Source organism: Macaca nemestrina, chromosome 11 (genome assembly GCF_043159975.1).
Source record: "Macaca nemestrina isolate mMacNem1 chromosome 11, mMacNem.hap1, whole genome shotgun sequence".
In the NCBI taxonomy this organism is placed as follows: Eukaryota; Metazoa; Chordata; class Mammalia; order Primates; family Cercopithecidae; genus Macaca; species Macaca nemestrina.
In genome coordinates this window covers 76,286,303-76,306,514 of record NC_092135.1, presented here as the reverse complement: position 1 = coordinate 76,306,514, position 20,212 = coordinate 76,286,303, and the positions used below count along the sequence as shown (strand labels likewise).

Sequence of the window (20,212 nt, the reverse complement as noted above, 5' to 3'; positions counted from 1 at the left end):
TATTTTAAAATATTGTTTAGTGGGTGCACAGTTTACATACTGTATCTGCCCCTTATTCTTTGCATATAAGCAGTTATTTTGTTTCAAACTCTTCACACACATAATTTTAATAGTTGCATTAGCAAGTATTTCCTACTATTGGACACTTATGCTGTTACTGATTTTTACTAGTACAAATAATACTGCCATGAATATGTGCATCATTGTTTTCTAAATTTCAGCTTTAATAGACATATCAGCCATGGACCTACAGGGTAAAAGGGTAAAAACGTTTTAAGGCTTTTAATAAATATTGCCAAATTATGTTCAAAATGACGACAATTTAAAGTTTAAAGAAGATATCAGGATTCTATAAAGAGTATCTTCACATACAACAAATTTGGCCGAGTCTCAGGGAACTATGAAATCCAGGAATAAACAAATACATTTACAACTTTTATTTCATCACAGAATAATTATTTGGGTATGTGAAATGCTGTGGACAGGGAGGATGACAGATATGATTGGGATTTTAGATTATGCTACTATATAGTATGTTAAGCAATTTTTTTGCTTCAATTCTCATATTTACTACATTTCACTGATTCTAAGATGCACATATCCCCCCATATTCACCGCCTCTGAAGCACTGTGTCAGTTCAATTGACAGTGTTTTTTTTTCCCTTTCTCAGTAATGCACAAAATGATGATGCATGTAACAACTGATGGCATCTTGATTTAATAAATTACAGTGATTCTAGCTGGAATAGATGGGTCACATTCCGTTATTCACATTTATATGAGCCCAACTCTCACTGCATTTAACACAAGCTGTGCAGAATTTCTGGGGCCAGGAATCAAACTAGTAACAGTGATAAAGTGTAATGTATTGAAGATAGGCTCAAGATGAGTTGGATTTTTATTATTATGGTAATCTGGGGTGCTGAGGTTGCCTTAGTCTTATTATAGACTATTTCATTTTGGTGTTCAGGGTACTGCATTAAACAAGACATAAGCTGGGTGCAGTGGTTCATGCCTATAATCCCAGGACTTTGGGAGTCCGAGGTGGGAGGATCACTTGAGGACAGGAGTTTGAGACCAGCCTGGGCAACATGGTGAAATCCCATCTCTACTAAAAATACAAAAAATTAGCCGGACGTGGTGGCACATGCCTGTAATACCAGCTAGCTGGGAAACTGTGGCAAGAGAATCACTTGAACCCGGGAGGCGGAGGTTGCAGTGAGCTAAGACTGAGTCACTGTACCCCAAACAGGGCAACAGAGCAAGACTCTGCCTCTAAAAAACAAACAAAAAAAGATATGAAATTATAGCGGATGTGAAATAAAGTCATTTATAAGGGATGGATGCCACATAAAATGTCCTGTCCTACAGGCTTGGGTCCAACATCTAGGCTCCCTCTCAAGTGTGAAAGTTTAAGTTTCATGGGGGTTAAATAACAGAATTACATATGTTTTTGTGTACATATAGATCGGGGAAGTAATCTTACTTTATTTATTTTTATTTTTTTGAGACAGAGTCTTGCTGTGTCGCCTAGGCTGGAGTGCAATGGCATGATCTTGGCTCACTGCAACCTCCGCCTCCTGGGACCAAGCAATTCTCCTGCCTCAGCCTCCCAAGTAGCTGGGATTACAGGCACCTGCTACCACACCCAGCGAATTTTTTGTATTTTTAGTAGAGATGGGGTTTCACCATGTTGGCCAGGCTGGTCGAAGTAATATTACCTTAGAAGAGCAATTCATTAGACTGCCCAGCCTCGCAAATTGTTGTTTGCTCAAGGCAGGTAACAATTTATGCTAAGCATGTTGTAAAAATGCTAATTTCAAGTATTTTATCTGCTATATGCCTTCGAAAAAGATGATAAAATTTGCTGAGTTTGATATACTTAAAGCCTTGTTGAAATGCAGCACTTTAATCATAGACATACATCAAATAGGATTTATGTCAAATAGGACATAAAGGCGGATCACGAGGTCAGGAGATCAAGACCAGCCTGGCTAACAAGGTGAAACCCCGTCTCTACTAAAAAATACAAAAAACTAGCCGGGCGTGGTGGCGGGCGCCTATAGTCCCAGCTACTCGGGAGGCGGAAGCAGAATGGCGTGAACCCGACGGGCGGAGCTTGCAGTGAGCTGAGATCCGGACACTGCACTCCAGCCTGGGTGACAGAGGAAGACTCCATCTCAAAAAAAAAAAAAAAAAATTTTAGACTACTAAATAAATTTGTTTGTTTGCTTTAGAGACAGGATCTTACTCTGTTGCCCAGGCTGGAGTGCAGTGGTGGTATCATGGCTCACTATAATCTTGAACTCCTGGGTGCAAGGAATTCTCCTGCCTCCACCTCCCGAAGAATTAGGATTATAGGCCGGGCGCGGTGGCTCAAGCCTGTAATCCCAGCACTTTGGGAGGCCGAGACGGGCGGATCACGAGGTCAGGAGATCGAGACCATCCTGGCGAACACGGTGAAACCCCGTCTCTACTAAAAAATACAAAAAACTAGCCGGGTGAGATGGCGGGCGCCTGTAATCCCAGTTACTCGGGAGGCTGAGGCAGGAGAATGGCGTAAACCCCGGAGGCGGAGCTTGCAGTGAGCTGAGATCCGGCCACTGCACTCCAGCCTGGGCGACAGAGCGAGACTCCGTCTCAAAAAAAAAAAAAAAAGAATTAGGATTATAGGCATAAGCCACTGTGTTTGGCCTAAAGGTGTTATTTAAATTCAGTCTCTCTCCCTCCTCCCCTCTCTGAGGGACACCTGGCTTTTTTTCTGGACCCCAGTAAAATATCTGGGAGTTTAACTGATGACATTTGAATACGGACCAAACATGTCTTTAGGCTGCCTATAATGACACTATAGTGTGAAGTTATACTAATTCAAAAACATACTCAGAACAGGGAGAGCAATGGTCTCAATGTACTCAAGCTAATTAGTACTTGATCAATCTTAAGCGCTACATTAAAAGAGGGACAGCGAGAACAGAGTTGGCCAACCAGGAGGGCTGATCAGTTGCTTTCCACCCTCACTATTTTCTTATCTGCTGGCCCTTTTTTCTCAAGATATAAAGATGCTGAGACTGCCAAATTCCAGGGCTGATGGTCAGTCTATATATTAGTTGCTACTACATTGGATTCTGTTAACCTTTTCCTTCCTGAGACTATTGAAACTCCCCTTGGTCTCAATGGTCATCACTTCTAAATCCTCTGGCTGCTTCCCCGAGTCTCCATCAACGGCTTCTCTTTCTTGGCCTGTCTTATTTTATTTTATTTTATTTTATTTTGTGACAGAGTCTTGCTCTGTTGCCCAGGCTGGAGTGATCTCGGCTCACTGCAACCTCTGCCTCCTGGGTTCAAGCAATTCTCCTGCCTCAGCCTTCCAAGTAGCTGGGACTATAGGCATGTGCCATCAAGCCTGTCTAATTTTTACATTTTGTAGAGATGGGGTTTCGTCATGTTGGCCAGGCTGGTTTCAAACTCCTGACCTCAGGTGATTCACCAGCCTTGGCCTCCTAAAGTGCTGGGATTAAGGTGCGAGCCACCGCACCCGGCCACTTGGCCTGTTTTTTTTGTTTTTTTTTTTTCTTTTTGAGATGGAGTTTCGCTCTCTCCTTGCTCAGGCTGGAGTGCAATGGCGCGATTTCAGCTCATTGCAACCTCCGCCGCCCAGGTTCAAGTGATTCTCCTGCCTCAATCTCCCAAATAGCTAGGATTACAGGAGCCCACCACCACGCCCAATTAATGTTTGTATTTTCAGTAGAGATGGAGTTTCGCCTGTTGGCCAGGCTGGTCTCGAACTCCTGACTTCATGATCCACCCGTCTCGGCCTCCCAAAGTGCTGGGATTACAGGCGTGAGCCACCACGCCTGGCCGGCCTGTTGTTTAAATGTTAATGTTCTCTATAGCAGCAGGAGCACAACTGACCCTTTTATTCTGACTGCAATGCAATTCGTCAACATCTATAACTGCCCTGATACGCAGGGGCATCCATCTTCCTCTCTAGCCTAGACCTGTCTTCTGAGCTCTAGACATAAATATCTAATTGCCTATAAAATGCCCCACAGACACCTCAATCTCCACAGAAATCTATCATCATATACCTAAAGCAAACCAGCTCCTCTTATAGTCCCACCTTGGGGAAAATAACTTTCACATACCCAGTTATCCAAGTAAAAACCCTGGACTGTCTTGATTTTGTGTTCTTGTCCCTTTCTAATATTCTGCTGATCTCCAAGCCATTCTGATTCTCCCTCCTGGGTGTCTTTTAAATGTATTCCCTCCTTCTACCAATGCTGGCATGGCACTTCCTCAGTTTAGGAATATTATCTCAAGTGTACAAGCTATTCTCAAATTATCTCAAATACCATAAGAATCTGTCAAACTAGTCTTGCCTCCCAATTCCACCCACCCTCCATACTGTACCAGAGTAATCTTTCTAATATGCAGAAATATGCCATAATAATTCTAATTTCTGGCATTATCATTTACCAGTTAAAATTGTTAAGCCCTCCCTTCACTGACAGGATAAATCCAAAACCCTTTGTGTAGTCCCTGATGAGCTGGTTCTTGCCTACTTAATCAGCTACTCTTAAGAGTAATTCTTCCTTGTTCATCTCATACTTCTTCCACTACGAACTACCTGCCATTCTCCAGACATCTCTCCCATGGCCTAACCATGAATAGCAATTTGTTAGAAAGGAGTGAACTGTCAGTAGACTTAAATACCTTAAGCAAAGGCTGCTGTGGTTTCCAAAAAGGAGTCCACATTTAGAGGTGATGGGAATAGATGGCCAGTGGGGGTGCGACTACCCCGAGGGGAGGGCATGGACACACACGGGAATGTGAACATCACCAAAATGCTGGGATGACACACAACTGTAAACACTGAATTATCTATTGGATAGGCTGTAATGGTCTATTTGAAACTTAATAGTTCCAAATTATCTTCACATCTTTCAAGGCTAAAATTGAGATTTTTTTGTAAAAATAAATAACAATAACAAACAATCCAACAAAAATCTATTGAGGCTCTACCTTTAGATGCAAATAAATACGTTTTGACAAGAGAGGGAAATATTTTAACCCTGAGGAAGCACAGTTGATCAAATTTTGCTTTATTTTACTTTTGTCATATTAGCATTGGGCCCTTCCTTGTGAGCGGTTGCTGTCTATTCAGGCCAGGTTGAAGGTGTGATTCCTCCGAGAAGCCTGATCTGTGGCTCTGCTCTCAGCTCAGGGATCTCCCATTCCTCTGAGCAAACAGAGCCCTGGAAATCTGCACCACCATGTACTGCTGTGAATGTACTACGGCGTGCTCCATTTCACTGTTTCCTGCTCATCTCATGAATCAGATCATGAGCTTGCTGGGAACATGGCCAGGGCTACTTTTACCGTGGTGTTCTGTACCTTGCATAATACCTAGCATATAGTCACCTGAATGGAATACAATGAATAAGGGAATGAACAAATGCATAACTGTTGTAAGATTTCTCTTTATAATTATTTCTAATTTCACCTGAAGCCTGACCCGAGATCTCTATTTACCATTCTCTGTTTCACCTACAAGCAAATAAAAGCAAGCAAGCAGGCAAGCAAGAAACAAATGCATTTTCTTGTTTTTCTTAATAAAGCTTGACTTCTATCTCTAAGCCTCCATCACTAAATACATCTGAAGGAACCATTGCAACACTTAGGGGGACAAGAATGTATTTTATATGTTTACAGGATGACATTTGAATGTTTACTCGACCATTATTTTGATCTTTCTGATTCACGATACTTTCAGAATAACGATTTGGAAGACCAGTTAATGTCAACTGAGTGTTCCACCTATCCATAACATGAGAAGGGTCCAGGGAAAGCCATTAAAATGTTCTTCTAAGGGCCGGGCGCGGTGGCTCAAGCCTGTAATCCCAGCACTTTGGGAGGCCGAGACGGGCGGATCACGAGGTCAGGAGATCGAGACCATCCTGGCTAACACAGTGAAACCCCATCTCTACTAAAAATACAAAAAAACTAGCCGGGCGAGGTGGCGGGCGCCTGTAGTCCCAGCTACTCGGGGGGCTGAGGCAGGAGAATGGCGTAGACCCGGGAGGCGGAGCTTGCAGTGAGCTGAGATCCGGCCATAGCACTCCAGCCTGGGCGACAGAGCGAGACTCCGTCTCCAAAAAAAAAAATAAATAAATAAATAAAATGTTCTTCTAAATAAAGCCCTCTGCAGACTGGCAGAATCATAGCGGATTTTCACGCTCATGCTCCTGAGACCCCTGGCTTTGTACTGGAAGCAGCATATGCCCCTCAGCTGACAGTGTTTTATGGATAATGCAGAAAGTGTGGCCCAGATAACAACATCCATGACATGAAACTTAACACTCAAAATACGCTGACAGTTCAGGGACATAAAACATGGTGACACGGTGTAAGTCTACTTTTTAGGGACTGAGGGAAACTGTTCAAGCAGGATCTGCTCCACACGGAGAACCACTTACCCAGGATTTGCTTGCTCCTTCACTCTGATCCAAGGCACCAGGAAGCGAATAATATTTTATATAAACACCGAGTTCTCACAAAATCACATTACAACATTGAATTCTCAAAGGAGTTAAGGTCAGTGCATTTATAGACTAAAGAAAATACTTCTAAGGAACTACTCAGTTGAAAAAAGCATAAGCACAGCTCTAAAGGATTTTTATCAGAAATTTCAACTTTGATATAGATACATAGGGGTTTGATTACTATTAATAAGATCAACTCTATAATATATATTGAAATATAAAAGGCTAGTTCAGGGAGCATAACTTAGGAAGAAAACCTCAAGAGTGCAAATCAGAAAAGAAAAAAATGGGTGACAGTAATCAGTAATTTTCAACAGATTAAGATGTAAGTGGGAAAAATACTAAGTGTGGAAGATCTAGTACCTTTTAAATAAATATTTACTATTGGACTGAATATATCCTGGAACACATTTCAGATGTATAGGTCAAATAAATGCATGATTCTTTTTTTAAAATCAGGGGCTACCTTATAAATGACCTTAGAGAAGCATTAAGTGTTCAACTGGCCAAAATTACCATTATATGCTTACAAACAAGTTTGATTTATTTTCACTCTTACCTTGACATTTTGGGGAAGAAAAGTAATACACTCTAATACCGACACTGCAGTCTTTTGGGGGAATTTCTGCGAACTGTACTATCCCCATGACTAGCCACCTCCCTGCCAGCTCCCCATCTTTTGATCTTTCGTCTTACAGGGTAGGGAGTGTGTCACGTACATGCAAACACACTCTCGTCTACCTGAGACAGTGACTGTCGGAGCCGTGCCATCTGCGTGCTGTGGCCTTTACTGTGATCCTGCTCGGAAACCATCTGCTTCAGCTTCTCCTTCTCTATAGCTATGCTATTAAACGCAGACTTCAAAAGAGAATGCACTGGGTGGGGAGAAAAGTGAGAAAAAACTGTCAGATATGTGCAGAAAGAAAACACAATATAAATTTCTCCAGACTTTCACTCACAAATAGACATTTTCTGGAAAGGCTATGTAATGGTCTAATTAAAAATTAGCCTTCAAAAGGAATCTTTATCAGAATATCTATACTCCACACAAGTATTACAATGGCAATTGATCAGAGTGAAAAATTTGGTTTTTATACCAGACCAACAAAAATTTGGAAGTAGTATGTAAAATATCAAGACCAATACAAAGTATCAATATTTAGAAATTAATTTATAATCCCTAGAAATAGGGAACAAGTTTACTTGCCATATTTGATTATCATATTTGAGCAGTTCTGTGTAGCATAAAGTCTCACGTAAATCATTTAGAATTATCCAAAAACCATTTTCTAAAGGACGCACCCAAAAAGAGCATTTTATGCATTCTGCCAACATAAAACAGCTGGCTGATCAAGAAGTTTTGACTGGTTCTCTTGGAGGTAAGAAATGATATGCTGTTAAGAATAGCACTTGCATTACTTTCTCAGACAGGAATATCTTGTTGTTAAAGTGCTTTGATTTAAAAGCAACAATAAAAACTACACCCCCTCCCCATTTGGTACATACCTAACAAATTAGCATTGGTAAAATCTGAGGCAGTCTTCAATCATGAACTACAAAAAGGTTGACTTTCCAACATCTATTTTTATAACAGAGTTCCTATAATATGCAAAGTATTCTAAAATAGGTATTTCCTTATTTGAGAAAGGTATTTATAAAAGTGGAAATTTTTAGTGTAAAATAGAGTGGCTGAATTACAGGGGGAAAATGGCAGGATCACAAGGGATTCACGATCTATTGCTATGGCAATTGGCAGGATCGCTTCCTTTTTGAAGGCTGAATAATATTCCATTGTGTATGTGTATACCACAGTTTCTTTACCATTTGTCCACTGACAGATGCAATGAACATGTGAGTGCAGATAACTTTACAACAGGGTGATTTCATTTCCTGTGGATATATGCCTAGAAGAGGGACTGCTGGGTCATATAGTAGTTCTATTTTTAATTCTTTTAAGAATCTCTGTACTGTTTTCCAGTGTACATGGTTGCACCAATGTACATTCCCAACAACAGCGTACAAAGGTTTCCTTTTCTCCACACCCTTGCCAACACTTGTCTTGTCTTTTTAATAGCTATCCTATCAGGTGTGAGGTGGTGGTGCATAGTGGTTTTGATTTGCATTTCCCTAATGATTAGTGATGCTAATGTACTTGTTGGTCATTCTTATGTCATCTTTGGAGAAGTATCTACTCAGATGCTTTGCTCATTTTAAAATCAGGTTATATGTTTTCTTTTAAAGAAACATTTCTATTTATTTAATTTTTATGAGACAAGGTCTCACTCTGTTGTCTATTGTGGAGTACAGTGGCCTGATCATAGCTCACTGTAACCTCTAACTCCTGGGCTTAAGTGATCCTCCCACCTCAGCCTCTCGAGTAGCTAGGACTACAGGCACACATTACCATGCCTGGCTAATTTTTTAATTTTATTTTTTGTAGAGATGGAGTCTCACTATGTTGCTCACGCTTGTCTCGAACTCCTGGCCTCAAGTAAAGGTTATATGTTTTCTTCCTGTTGAGTTGTATGAGTTCTTTATACATCCTGGATATTAACCCCTTATCTGATACATGGTTTGCAAATATTTTTTCCCATTCTGTAGGTTATCTTTTTATTTTGTTGATTGTTTTCTTTGCTGTGCAGAAGCTTATTTTTAAAAATTTACACAACAAGGTTTTTAATTTGAAATTTTCCATTTATTTAGTTTTGATTTTTTAGCCTGAATTTTTGGTGTTATATCTAAGAAATCCGTTGCCAAGAACAATGTCAAGGAGCTTCTGCTCTATGTTTTCTTCTAGGAGTTTTACAGTTTCAGGTCTTACATTTAGGTCTTTTATCTATTTTGAGTTCCCTTTTGTGTATGGTGTAAGATAAGGGTCCAATTTCATTCTTTTGCATGTGGAAATCTGGTTTTCTCAGCATCTTTCATTGAATAAATTATCCTTTTCTCATTGTGTCTTTTTGGTGCCTTTTTTGAAAATTAGTTGATCATATATGTTTGGATTTATCTTGAGGCTCTCTTTTCTGTTCCAGTGGTCAATGTATCTGCTTTTAAGCCAATACCCTACTATTTTGATTACTATAGCTTTCTAATATAATTTTAAATCAGAAAGCATGATGTTTTCAACTTTGTTTTTTTCCCCCCAGGTTGCTCTGGTTATCAAATTCTTTTGTGGTTCTATGTGAATTTTATCTATTTTCATATTTTTAATTTATTATACTTTAAATTCTAGGGTACATGGCACAACATGCCGGTTTGATACATAGGTATACATGTGCCATGTTGGTTTGCTGCACCCATCGACTCATTATTTACATTAGGTATTTCTCCTAATGCTATCTCTCCCCCCGCCCCTGACCCCTGGACAGGACCCAGTGTGTGACGTTCCTTGCCCTGTGTCCAAGTGTTCTCATTGTTCAAATCCCACCTATGAGTAAGAACATGTGGTGTTTGGTTCTCTGTCTTTGTGATAGTTTGCTGAGAATGATGGTTTCCAGCTTCATCCATGTCCCTGCAAAGGACATGGACTTATCCTTTTTTATGGCTGCATAGTATTCCATGGTGTATATGTGCCACATTTTCTTAATCTAGTTTATCACTGGTGGACATTTGGGTTGGTTCCAAGTCTTTGCTATTGTTAATAGTGCCACAATAAACATACACGTGCATGTGCCTTTATAGTAGCATGATTTATAATCCTTTGGGTATATACCCAGTAATGGGATCACTGGGTCAAATGGTATTTCTAGTTTTAGATCCTTGAAGAGTCACCACATGGTTTTCCACAATGGCTGAACTAATTTACACTCCCACCAGCAGTGTAAAAGCGTTCCTATTTCTCCACATCCTCTCCAGCATCTCTTGTTTCCTGACTTTTTAATGATCGTCATTCTAACTGTCATGAGATGGTATCTCATTGTAGTTTTGATTTGCATTTCTCTGATGACCAGTGATGATGAGCATTTTTTCATGTGTCAGTTGGCTGCATAAATGTCTTCTTTTGAGAAGTGTCTGTTCATATCCTTCACCCACTTTTTGATGGGATTTTTTTTCTTGTAAATTTGTTTGAGTTCTTTGTAGATTCTGGATATTAGGCCTTTGTCAGATGAGTAGATTGTAAACATTTTCTCCCATTCTGTAAGTTGCCTGTTCACTCTGATGGTAGGTTCTTTTGCTGTGCAGAAGCTCTTTAGTTTAATTAGATCCCATTTGTCTATTTTGGCTTTTGTTCCCATTGCTTTTGGTGTTTTAGTCAGGAAGTCCTTGCCCATGTCTATGTCCTGAATAGTATTGCTAAGGTTTTCTTCTAGGGTTTTTATGGTTTTAGGTCTAACATTTGAGTTTTTAATTCAGCTTGAATTAATTTTTGTATAAGGTGTGAGGAAGGGATCAAGTTTCAGCTTTCTACATATGGCTAGCCAGTTTTCCCAGCACCATTTATTAAATAGGGAATCCTTTCCCCATTTCTTGTTTTTGTTAGGTTTGTCAAAGATCAGATGGTTGTAGATGTGTGGTGTTATTTCTGAGGCCTCTGTTCTGTTCCATTGGTCTATGTATCTGTTTTGGTACCAGTACCATGCTGTTTTGGTTACTGTAGCCTTGTAGTATAGTTTGAAGTCAGGTAGCATGATGCCTCCAGCTTTGTTCTTTTTACTTAGGATTGTCTTGGCAAAGAGGGCTCTTTTTTGGTTCCATACGAACTTTAAAGTAGTTTTTTCCAATTCTGTGAAGAGAGTCATTGGTAGCTTGATGGGGATGGCATTGAATCTATAAATTACCTTTGGCAGTATGGCCATTTTCACTATATTGATTCTTCCTATCCATGAGCATGGAATGTTCTTCCATTTGTTTGTGTCCTCTTTCATTTCATTGTGCAGTGGTTTGTAGTTCTCCTTGAAGAGGTCCTTCACATCCCCTTGTAAGTTGTATTCCTAGGTATTTTGCTCTCTTTGTAGCAATTGTGAAAGGGAGTTCATTCATAATTTGGCTCTCTGTTTGTCTATTATTGGTGTATAGGAATGCTTGTGATTTTTGCACATTGATTTTGTATCCTGAGACTTTGCTGAAGTTGCTTATCAGCTTAAGGAGATTTGGGGCTGAGGCGATGGGGTTTTCTAAATATACAATCATGTCATCTGCAAACAGGGACAATTTGACTCCCTCTTTTCCTAACTGAATACCCTTTATTTATTTCTCTTGCCTGATTGCCATGGCCAGAACTTCCAACACTATGTTGAATAGGAGTGGTGAGAGAGGGCATTCTTGTCTTGTGCCAGTTTTCAAAGGGAATGCTTCCAGTTTTTGCCCATTCAGTATGATATTGGCTGTGGGTTTGTCATAAATAGCTCTTATTATTTTGAGATATGTTCCATTGATACCTAGTTTATTGAGAGATTTTAGCATGAAGGGCTGTTGAATTTCGTTGAAAGCCTTTTCTGCATCTATTGAGATAATCATGTGGTTTTTGTCATTGGTTCTGTTTATGTAATAGATTACGTTTATTGATTTGTGTATGTTGAACCAGCATTGCATCCCAGGGATGAAGCCAACTTGATCATGGTGGATAAGCTTTTTCATGTGCTACTGGATTTGGTTGGCCAGTATTTTATTGAGGATTTTCGCATCGATGTTTATCAGGGATATTGGTCTAAAATTCTCTTTTTTTGTTGTGTCTCTGCCAGACTTTGGTATCAGGATGATGCTGGCCTCATAAAATGAGTTCGGGAGGATTCCCTCTTTTTCTATTGATTGGAGTATTTTCAGAAGGAATGGTACCAGCTCCTCCTTGTACCTCTGGTAGAATTCGGCTATGAATCCATCTGGTCCTGTACTTTTTTTTGGTTGGTAGGCTATTAATTATTGCTTCAATTTCAGAGCCTGTTATTGGTCTATTCAGAGATTCAACTTCTTCCCGGTTTAGTCTTGGGAGGGTGTATGTGTCCAGGAATTTATAAATTTCTTCTAGATTTTCTAGTTTATTTGCGTAGAGGTGTTTCTAGTATTCTCTGATGGTAGTTTGTATTTCTGTGGGGTCGGTGGTGATATCCCCTTTATCATTTTTTTATTGCATCTATGTGATTCTTCTCTCTTTTCTAATTTATTAGTCTTGCTAGTGGTCTCTCAATTTTGTTGATCTGTTTAAAAAAAAAAAAAAACCAGCTCCTGGATTCATTAATTTTTTGGAGGGTTTTTTTGTGTCTCTATCTCTTTCAGTTCTGCTCTGCTCTTAGTTATTTCGTGCCTTCTTTCCTGCTTTCTCTTGTGGGCATTTAGTGGTATAAATTTCCGTCTACACACTGCTTTAAATGTGTCCCAGAGATTCTGGTACGTCATGTTTTTGTTCTCATTGGTTTCAAAGAACATCTTTATTTCTGCCTTCATTTTGTTAATTACCCAGTAGTCATTAAGAAGCAGGTTGTTCAGTTTCCATGTAGTTGTGCAGTATTGAGTGAGTTTCTTAATCCTGAGTCCTAATTTGATTGCATTGTGGTCTCAGAGACAGTCTGTTGTGATTTCTGTTCTTTTACATTTGTTGAGGAGTGCTTTACTTACAATTATGTGGTCAATTTTAGAATAAGTGTGATGTGGTGCTGAGAAGAATGTACATTCTGTTAATTTGGGGTGGAGAGTTCTGTAGATGTCTATTAGGTTTGCTTGGTACGGAGCTGAGTTGAAGTCCTGGATATCCTTGTTAACCTTCTGTCTCATTGATCTGACTAATATTGACAGTGGGGTGTTAAGTCTCCCATTATTATTGTGTGGGAGTCTAAGTCTCCTTGTAGGTCTCTAAGAACTTGCCTTGTGAACCTGGGTGCTCCTGTATTGGGTATATATATATTTAGGATAGTTAGCTCTTCTTGTTGAATTAATTCCTTTACCATTATTTAGTGGCCTTCTTTGTCTCTTTTGATCTTTGTTGGTTTAAAGCCTGTTTTATCAGAGACTAGGATTGCAACCTCTGCTTTTTTTGCTTTCCATTTGCTTGGTAGATCTTCCTCCATCCCTTTACTTTGAGCCTATGTGTATCTCTGCACGTGAGATGGGTCTCCTGAATACATACTGATGGATCTTGACTCTTTATCCAATTTGCCAGTCTATGTCTTTTAATTGGGGCATTTAGTCCATTTACATTTAAGGTTAATATTGTTATGTGTGAATTTAATCCTGTCATTATGATGTTTGCTCGTTATTTTGCCCATTAACTGATGCAGTTTCTTCATAGCATTGATGATGGTCTTTACAATTTGGCATGTTTTTGCAGTGGCCAGTACTGGTTGTTTCTTTCCACGTTTAGTGCTTACAATTTGGCATGTTTTTGCAGTGGCCAGTACCGGTTGTTTCTTTCCATGTTTAGTGCTTCCTTCAAGAGCTCTTGCAAGGCAGGCCTGGTGTTGACAAAATCTCTCAGCATTTGCTTGTCTGTAAGGGATTTTATTTCTCCTTCACTTATGAAGCTTAGTTTGGCTGGATATGAAATTCTGGGTTGAAAATTCTTTTCTTTAAGAATCTTGAATATTGGCCCCTACTCTCTTCTGGTTTGTAGGGTTTCTGCTGAGAGATCCACTGTTAGCCTGATGGGATTCTCTTTGTGGGTAACCGGACCTTTCTCTCTGGCTGTGCTTAACATTTTTTCCTTCATTTCAACCTTGGTGAATCTGACAATTACTTGTCTTGGGGTTACTCTTCTCGAGGAGTATCTTTGTGGTGTTCTCTGTATTTCCTGAATTTGAATGTTGGCCTGACTTGCTAGGTTGGGGAAGTTCTCCTGGATAATATCCTGAAGAGTATTTTCCAGCTTGGTTCCATTACTCCGTCACTTTCAGGTACACTTATCAAGTGTAGATTTGGTCTTTTCACATAGTCCCATATTTCTTGGAGACTTTGTTCGTTTCTTTTCACTCTTTTTTCTCTAACCTTGTCTTCTTGCTTTATTTCATTAATTTGATCTTCAATCACTGATACCCTTTCTTCCACTTGATTGAATTGGCTATTGAAGCTTGTGCATGTGTCACGAAGTTCTCGTGCCATGGTTTTCAGCTCCATCAGGTCATTTAAGGTCTTCTCTACACTATTTATTCTAGTTAGCCATTCATCTAACCTTTCTTCAAGGTTTTTAGCTTCCTTGTGATGGGTTAGAACATGCTCCTTTAGCTTGGAGAAGTTTGTTATTACTGACCTTCTAAAGCCTACTTATGCCAACTCATAAAAGTCATTCTCTGTCTAGCTTTGTTCCATTGCTGGCAAGGAGTTGTGATCCTTTGGAGGAGAAGAGGTGCTCTGGCTGTTAGAATTTTCAGCTTTTCTGCTATGGTTTCTCCCCATCTTTGTGGTTTTATCCACCTTTGGTCTTTGATGTTGGTGACCTACAAACAGGGTTTTGGTGTAGATGACCCTTTTGTTGATGTTGATGCTATTCCTTTCTGTTTGTTAGTTTTCCTTCTAACAGTCAGGTTCCTCAGCTTCTGGTCTGTTGGAGTTTGCTGGAGGTGCACTCCAGACCATTTGACTGGGTATCAACAGTGGAGGCTGCAGAACAGCAAATATTGCTGCCTGATCCTTCCTCTGGAAGCTTCATCCCAGAGAGGCACCCACCTATATGAGGTGTCTGTTGGCCCCTACTGGGAGGTGTTTCCCAGTTAGGCTACATGGGGGTCAGGGACCCACTTGAGGAGGCAGTCTGTCTGTTCTCAGAGTTCAAACGCCATGCTGGGAGAGCCACTGCTCTCTTCAGAACTGTCAGACAGGGAAGTTTAAGTCTCCAGAAGTTGTCTGCTGCCTTTTACTTAGCTATGTCCTGCCCACAGAGGTGGAGTCTATAGAGGGAGTAGGCCTTGCTGAGCTGCGGTGGACTCTGCCCAGTTCGAGCTTCCTGGCTGCTTTGTTTACCCACTCAAGCCTCAGCAATGGTGGACGCCCCTCCCCCAGCCAGGCTGCCGCTTCACAGTTTGATCTCAGACTGCTGTGCTAGCAGTGAGCGAGGCTTTGTGGGTGTGGGACCCACCAAGCCAGGCATGGGAGAGAATCTCCCTGTCTGCCGGTTGCCAAGACCTTGGGAAAAGCGCAGTATTTGGGTGGGGGTGTCCCGTTTTTCCAGGTACAGTCTGTCATGCCTTCCCTTGGCTAGGAAAGGGAAATCCCCTGACCCCTTGCATTTCCTGGGAGAGGTGATGCCCTGCCCTGCTTTGGCTCACCCTTCGTGGGCTGCACCCACTGTCCAACCAGTCCCAGTGAGATGAACCAGATACCTCAGTTGGAAATGCAGAAATCACCCATTTTCTGTGTTGATCACGCTGGGAGCTGCAGACTGGAGTTGTTCCTATTCTGCCATCTTGGAATGGAGTGCCCATGTGAATTTTATTGTTGTTTTTCCTATATCTTGGAAGAGTGTCATTAGCATTTTGATAGGAATTATATTGAATCTGTATATTTCTTTAGGTAGTATGAACTTTTTTTAGCTGTTATTTTAGGTTTAGAGGTAACAGGTGAAGGTTTGTTACATAGGTAAACATGTGTCATGTGGGTTCATTGTACAGATTATTTCACTACTCAAGTATTAAGCCCAGTACCCAATAGTTATCTTCTCTGTTCCTCTCCCTCCTCCCACCCTCCACCCTCAAATAGGCTCCAGTGTTTTTTGCTTGTGTTTCTTCTTTGTGTTCATAAGTTGTTGTCATTTAGCCCCCACTTGTAGTGAGAACACGTGGTATTTGGTTTTCTATTCCTGCATTAGTTTGCTGAGGACAATAACCTCTAGCTCTATCCATTTTCCTGCAAAACACATGATCTTGTTCTTTTTTATGGCTGCAAGTATGAACATTCTAACAACATAACTTTTTGATCCATGAGCATGAAATATCTTTTGTTTATTTGTGTCCTCTTTAATTTCTTTCATCATTTTTTTTTTATAGTTCTCAGTGTACAGGTTTTTCAACTCCTTGGTTAAATTTATTCCTAAGTATTTTATTTTGTCATAAATAGGATTGATCTTGATTTCTTTTTCAGCTATGTTGTTATTCATGTATAGAATAACAGGGTTTTGTATGTTCATTGTATATCCTGCAACTTTAATGAATTCATTCATTAGCTCTAACAGTTTCTTGGTGGCATCTTTGGGGTTTTCTAAACATAGGATCATGTCATCTGCAAATAGAGATCATTTTACTTTTTCCTTTCTGATTTGGATACCTTTTATTTCTTTTTGTTGTCTAATTGCTCTTGATAGTACTTCCAGTACCTTGTTGAATAAAAGCAGGAGGAGTGGGCCACCTTGCCTTGTACCAGATCTTAGAGGAAAAGCTTTCCATTTCTCCCCACTAAGTGATGTTAGCTGTGTGTTTTTCATAAACAGCCTTTATTATAATCTGTTGAGAAACTTTCCTTCTATACTTAAACCATTAAGAGTTATTTTTAATCAAGAAAGGGTATTGAACTTTGACATATGCTTTTTCTGCAAATGACATGATTATGTGGTTTTTTTCTTTTAGTTGGTTAATGTGATGTATCAGTCAACAGAAGTTTTAAAACTCTGTTGATACTTGGATTTCCTAGAAGCTTCAGAATTGCAACCAAATACACAAAGTTTTCCTGGGCCTGCCTTCCAAAGTACCATCTTCCCTTAGCAGCTGTGCCATACTCATATATTCAACTCCCGCATTTGTGGTCACACTCTACCTTTTGCACCTCCTTCCCCAAAGTAGAAGTTACTGGTTATAAATCAATGCTGTTACATAAACAAATTAATATTGCTCTCGTCTTCTTTATGTTAAATTTTCAATGAGGCTTATTGTGCAAATTAAATTGTTATCATCAGCCACAGAGCATAAAGAAGAGGCTCAAATGTGGAATCAATTTCCCCTCAAATCTGAGCTGGCCTATAGTGTTTTGACCAATAGAATACAATGGAAGTAGAATGCTACACCAGTTCCAGAGCTGGCCTTGAAGAGGACGAGCAGCTTCCACTGCCAGGCTCTTGGAACCCGGCAGCCTTCCAGCTGTCCTGCCAACATGCTAGGCACAGGAGGGAAGCCACCTTGGGTCTTTCAGCCCAGTTCAACCTGCAGCCGAATCCTAGTGACTGGGGCTAGTCAAAGACACGTGGCTCAGAGGTTTCGCTGCTTAGCTGAGCCCTGCCTGAATTCCCGACCCACAAATTGTAAAGTCCAATAAATGAGTATTATTTAATAAAAAAAGAAATAAACAGAATCTAAAGAGAACCAATAAATACGTATTAAATGATAACTAAGACACACTGAAAAAAACGTTGAGTAGTAGTATCTTGCCAGATTGTGTATAATTTATTTATCTCCCACCCCCATGGCACTTTCTTTCTTTAGTCAAAACTGTAAACCTGTGATGTGTGATCTTCCAACAGGCAAGCATCATGTCCTGTTGCATTTTTGTATATAGAACTTCAACCACTATATGAAACCATTTAGTCTTTCTATCATTACCACAAAGACAAAGATAAAAGAACAAAGGATAATCTTTCATCAAAGAGAGCTTCTTTAAAGGGCGCATTATTTTTGTTATTACCTTTCTGTGCGATTAGACAAAATTCTTCTTGCAGCTTTGTATAATCTGTTGAACTTTCCAGAGGGTCAGTGAGGTGGCTAGGGGGAGTCTGAAATTCAATATCTGCACAAAGGTTGGGGTTGGAGGAATGCAAGCGAACTGGTGACATGGTAGCACTGAAAGGAACCTGAAAGGGGAAGACACAAATTATTAAAGAGCAACAGTGCATTGTTTCACATTCTCCTACACAGAAAAGACCTCTCCCATTCTTCAAAATAATAGATTCCTCTCTGATAACACACTTGGAGACACTCAGTACTCATTTATTTTGCAGGCGGTTGGGGTGGGAAGAGGGAGTCTCATTTCCCATTGTTGATTTAGAACTGCCACAAACTCACCGATTTTTCACTGTTACAGAGAGAAATGACTACAGAATGACAGGAATAAAAGACATAATCTCAGGCAAGCTTAAACTCTGAACTCATACTTGCACCTCAAAAATAACTGGCAGAAAAACAGCAGTCTGAACTGTGATGTAGCTGACCTTCTCTTAACAGTCTGGACTATCTGAGCCTGGAGCAGGATCTTACTAAACTGTAAAATTCAAGAGATGCATATACCGGAAGATTCACTTACTCTGTAGCCATTAAATAAAAACCAAATCAGGCTTAATAGTAAATACAGTAATGGCTTAAAGAGACTCACACTTATTTTGGAAATTGACTTATTAAATTTTATATTAGTAAATGAAATTATATTATATAAATCACTGTGGTTTACAACTCTATTACATATATGCACATGGTTCATGAACCGGCCAATACTGAGAAGCAGTAAGTAGAAAAAGTCATATTACTATAGATTTTTCCACATGGCTAGAGGTACTTCCTTGCCCAGGCTGGATACGGACTAGGCTCCTGATGGGTGGAGGCAAAGCACCTTTTCCTCCCCTTTAAGAAGGCTTTACCCAAACATTACAAATGTCAGTCAAACATTCCTGGAAAGAAAAATACCAATTCTTCCTGCAAATCAGATCACAAACAACTTCTCCTTAATTCTTATTGCACAGATGTGCATTCAATTATTTTCAGGAACCAGACTCTTAGACTCCACCACAGGTTGGAATTTTGTGTAACTGATAGGATAATTCACACCCCCTAGCTAACGGGGAATGTGCTGTGGGAGGAAGGAACCACTACCCTCTGACGGATATGTATGTCAGGACCTCTTCTTTTTTAATTTTTTGGTTTTTGCTTTAAAATTCCTAACATATTTGGTGAGAGAAAGGGGGAAGGAGAAGAGGGCACGTTTTCTCCGAGGATTTAGAGGACAAATGGAAGAGATGGAAAGAACCAAAATATCTGGCCTGAGCTGCAGGTTGAGGGCAGTTGAGACAGAGCATCCTTCTGATGCAGCATTGTCCTGGCAGGGATTTATTTCTCTTAAAAGATATCCAAGACTTACTGGGGAAGAAAGTGAGCATGAAGCTTTCCCCCTAAATTCAGCTAAGCTAAGCATGTTAATATATGTTATTTGAAGCATTTGGTATCTGGAGTCATCAAAGGAACCCTACCTCATCTTCTTTGGAGAACTTGGCTACACTGGGCTGGGAGATGATTGTTAAACAGCTTGTTTATCAATATTATCAGGCTGAAAAGTTCTGTCTATTCTAGATTTGAGACCCAGAAGTGGCCAATAAGCCATTTAAGAAAACGGAGTGCTGGGGTTCAATACTCTGCTGGAATCCTGTCCAGGTAACTTAATAACAACAAGGACTGAGGACCTTTTAGGATATGTACAAAGGAATGGTATTTATGTGGCAGGATGTCAGAAGATAGAGAAAGGAAGTTCTGACCCTAACTGTGGTGATGCTAAATCTAGAAAGAGCAGTCAGCCCCTTGAGGGACACAGAATCCATGGAAAAGTTGCTGGAGATTAGGATGTCATGGGGAGAGACTCTGAGTGAAAAAAATAGGTAGATCTGAGAGTTTTCAGAATTAATGATACAGTTTTCTGATATAAGGAACTAGAACAGCATTAAGAAAAATAAATGTGGGTCTTTGGTAATATGTTGAGCATCATGGAAAAGGATTTTTATCTGCATTCAGGTGCCTTCAACACTCCAAGGACTCACATGGCTTGGAAAAGGAGTCTCTTCC

The 20,212-nt window shown here is 40.0% G+C and overlaps 1 protein-coding gene across 13 annotated transcripts in view; it reads right to left on the bottom strand.

Moving 5' to 3' along the window:
* The window catches only part of LOC105468962 (oxysterol binding protein like 6), a 207,579-nt gene that overhangs the window by 29,533 nt on the left and 157,834 nt on the right, over nucleotides 1-20,212 (bottom strand). For 7 of the 13 annotated variants that reach the window (XM_011719442.3, XM_011719447.3, XM_011719448.3 and 4 more), the window contains 3 exons: nucleotides 18,075-18,240; nucleotides 7,284-7,417; nucleotides 6,477-6,500 (listed from right to left, as the gene is read on the bottom strand). In XM_011719442.3, the coding sequence (XP_011717744.1) occupies nucleotides 6,477-6,500; nucleotides 7,284-7,417; nucleotides 18,075-18,240 (324 nt within the window). The remainder of the gene's footprint in view (nucleotides 1-6,476; nucleotides 6,501-7,283; nucleotides 7,418-18,074; nucleotides 18,241-20,212) is intronic. The other 6 variants (XM_011719446.3, XM_011719450.3, XM_011719449.3 and 3 more) reach the window with 1 other exon arrangement.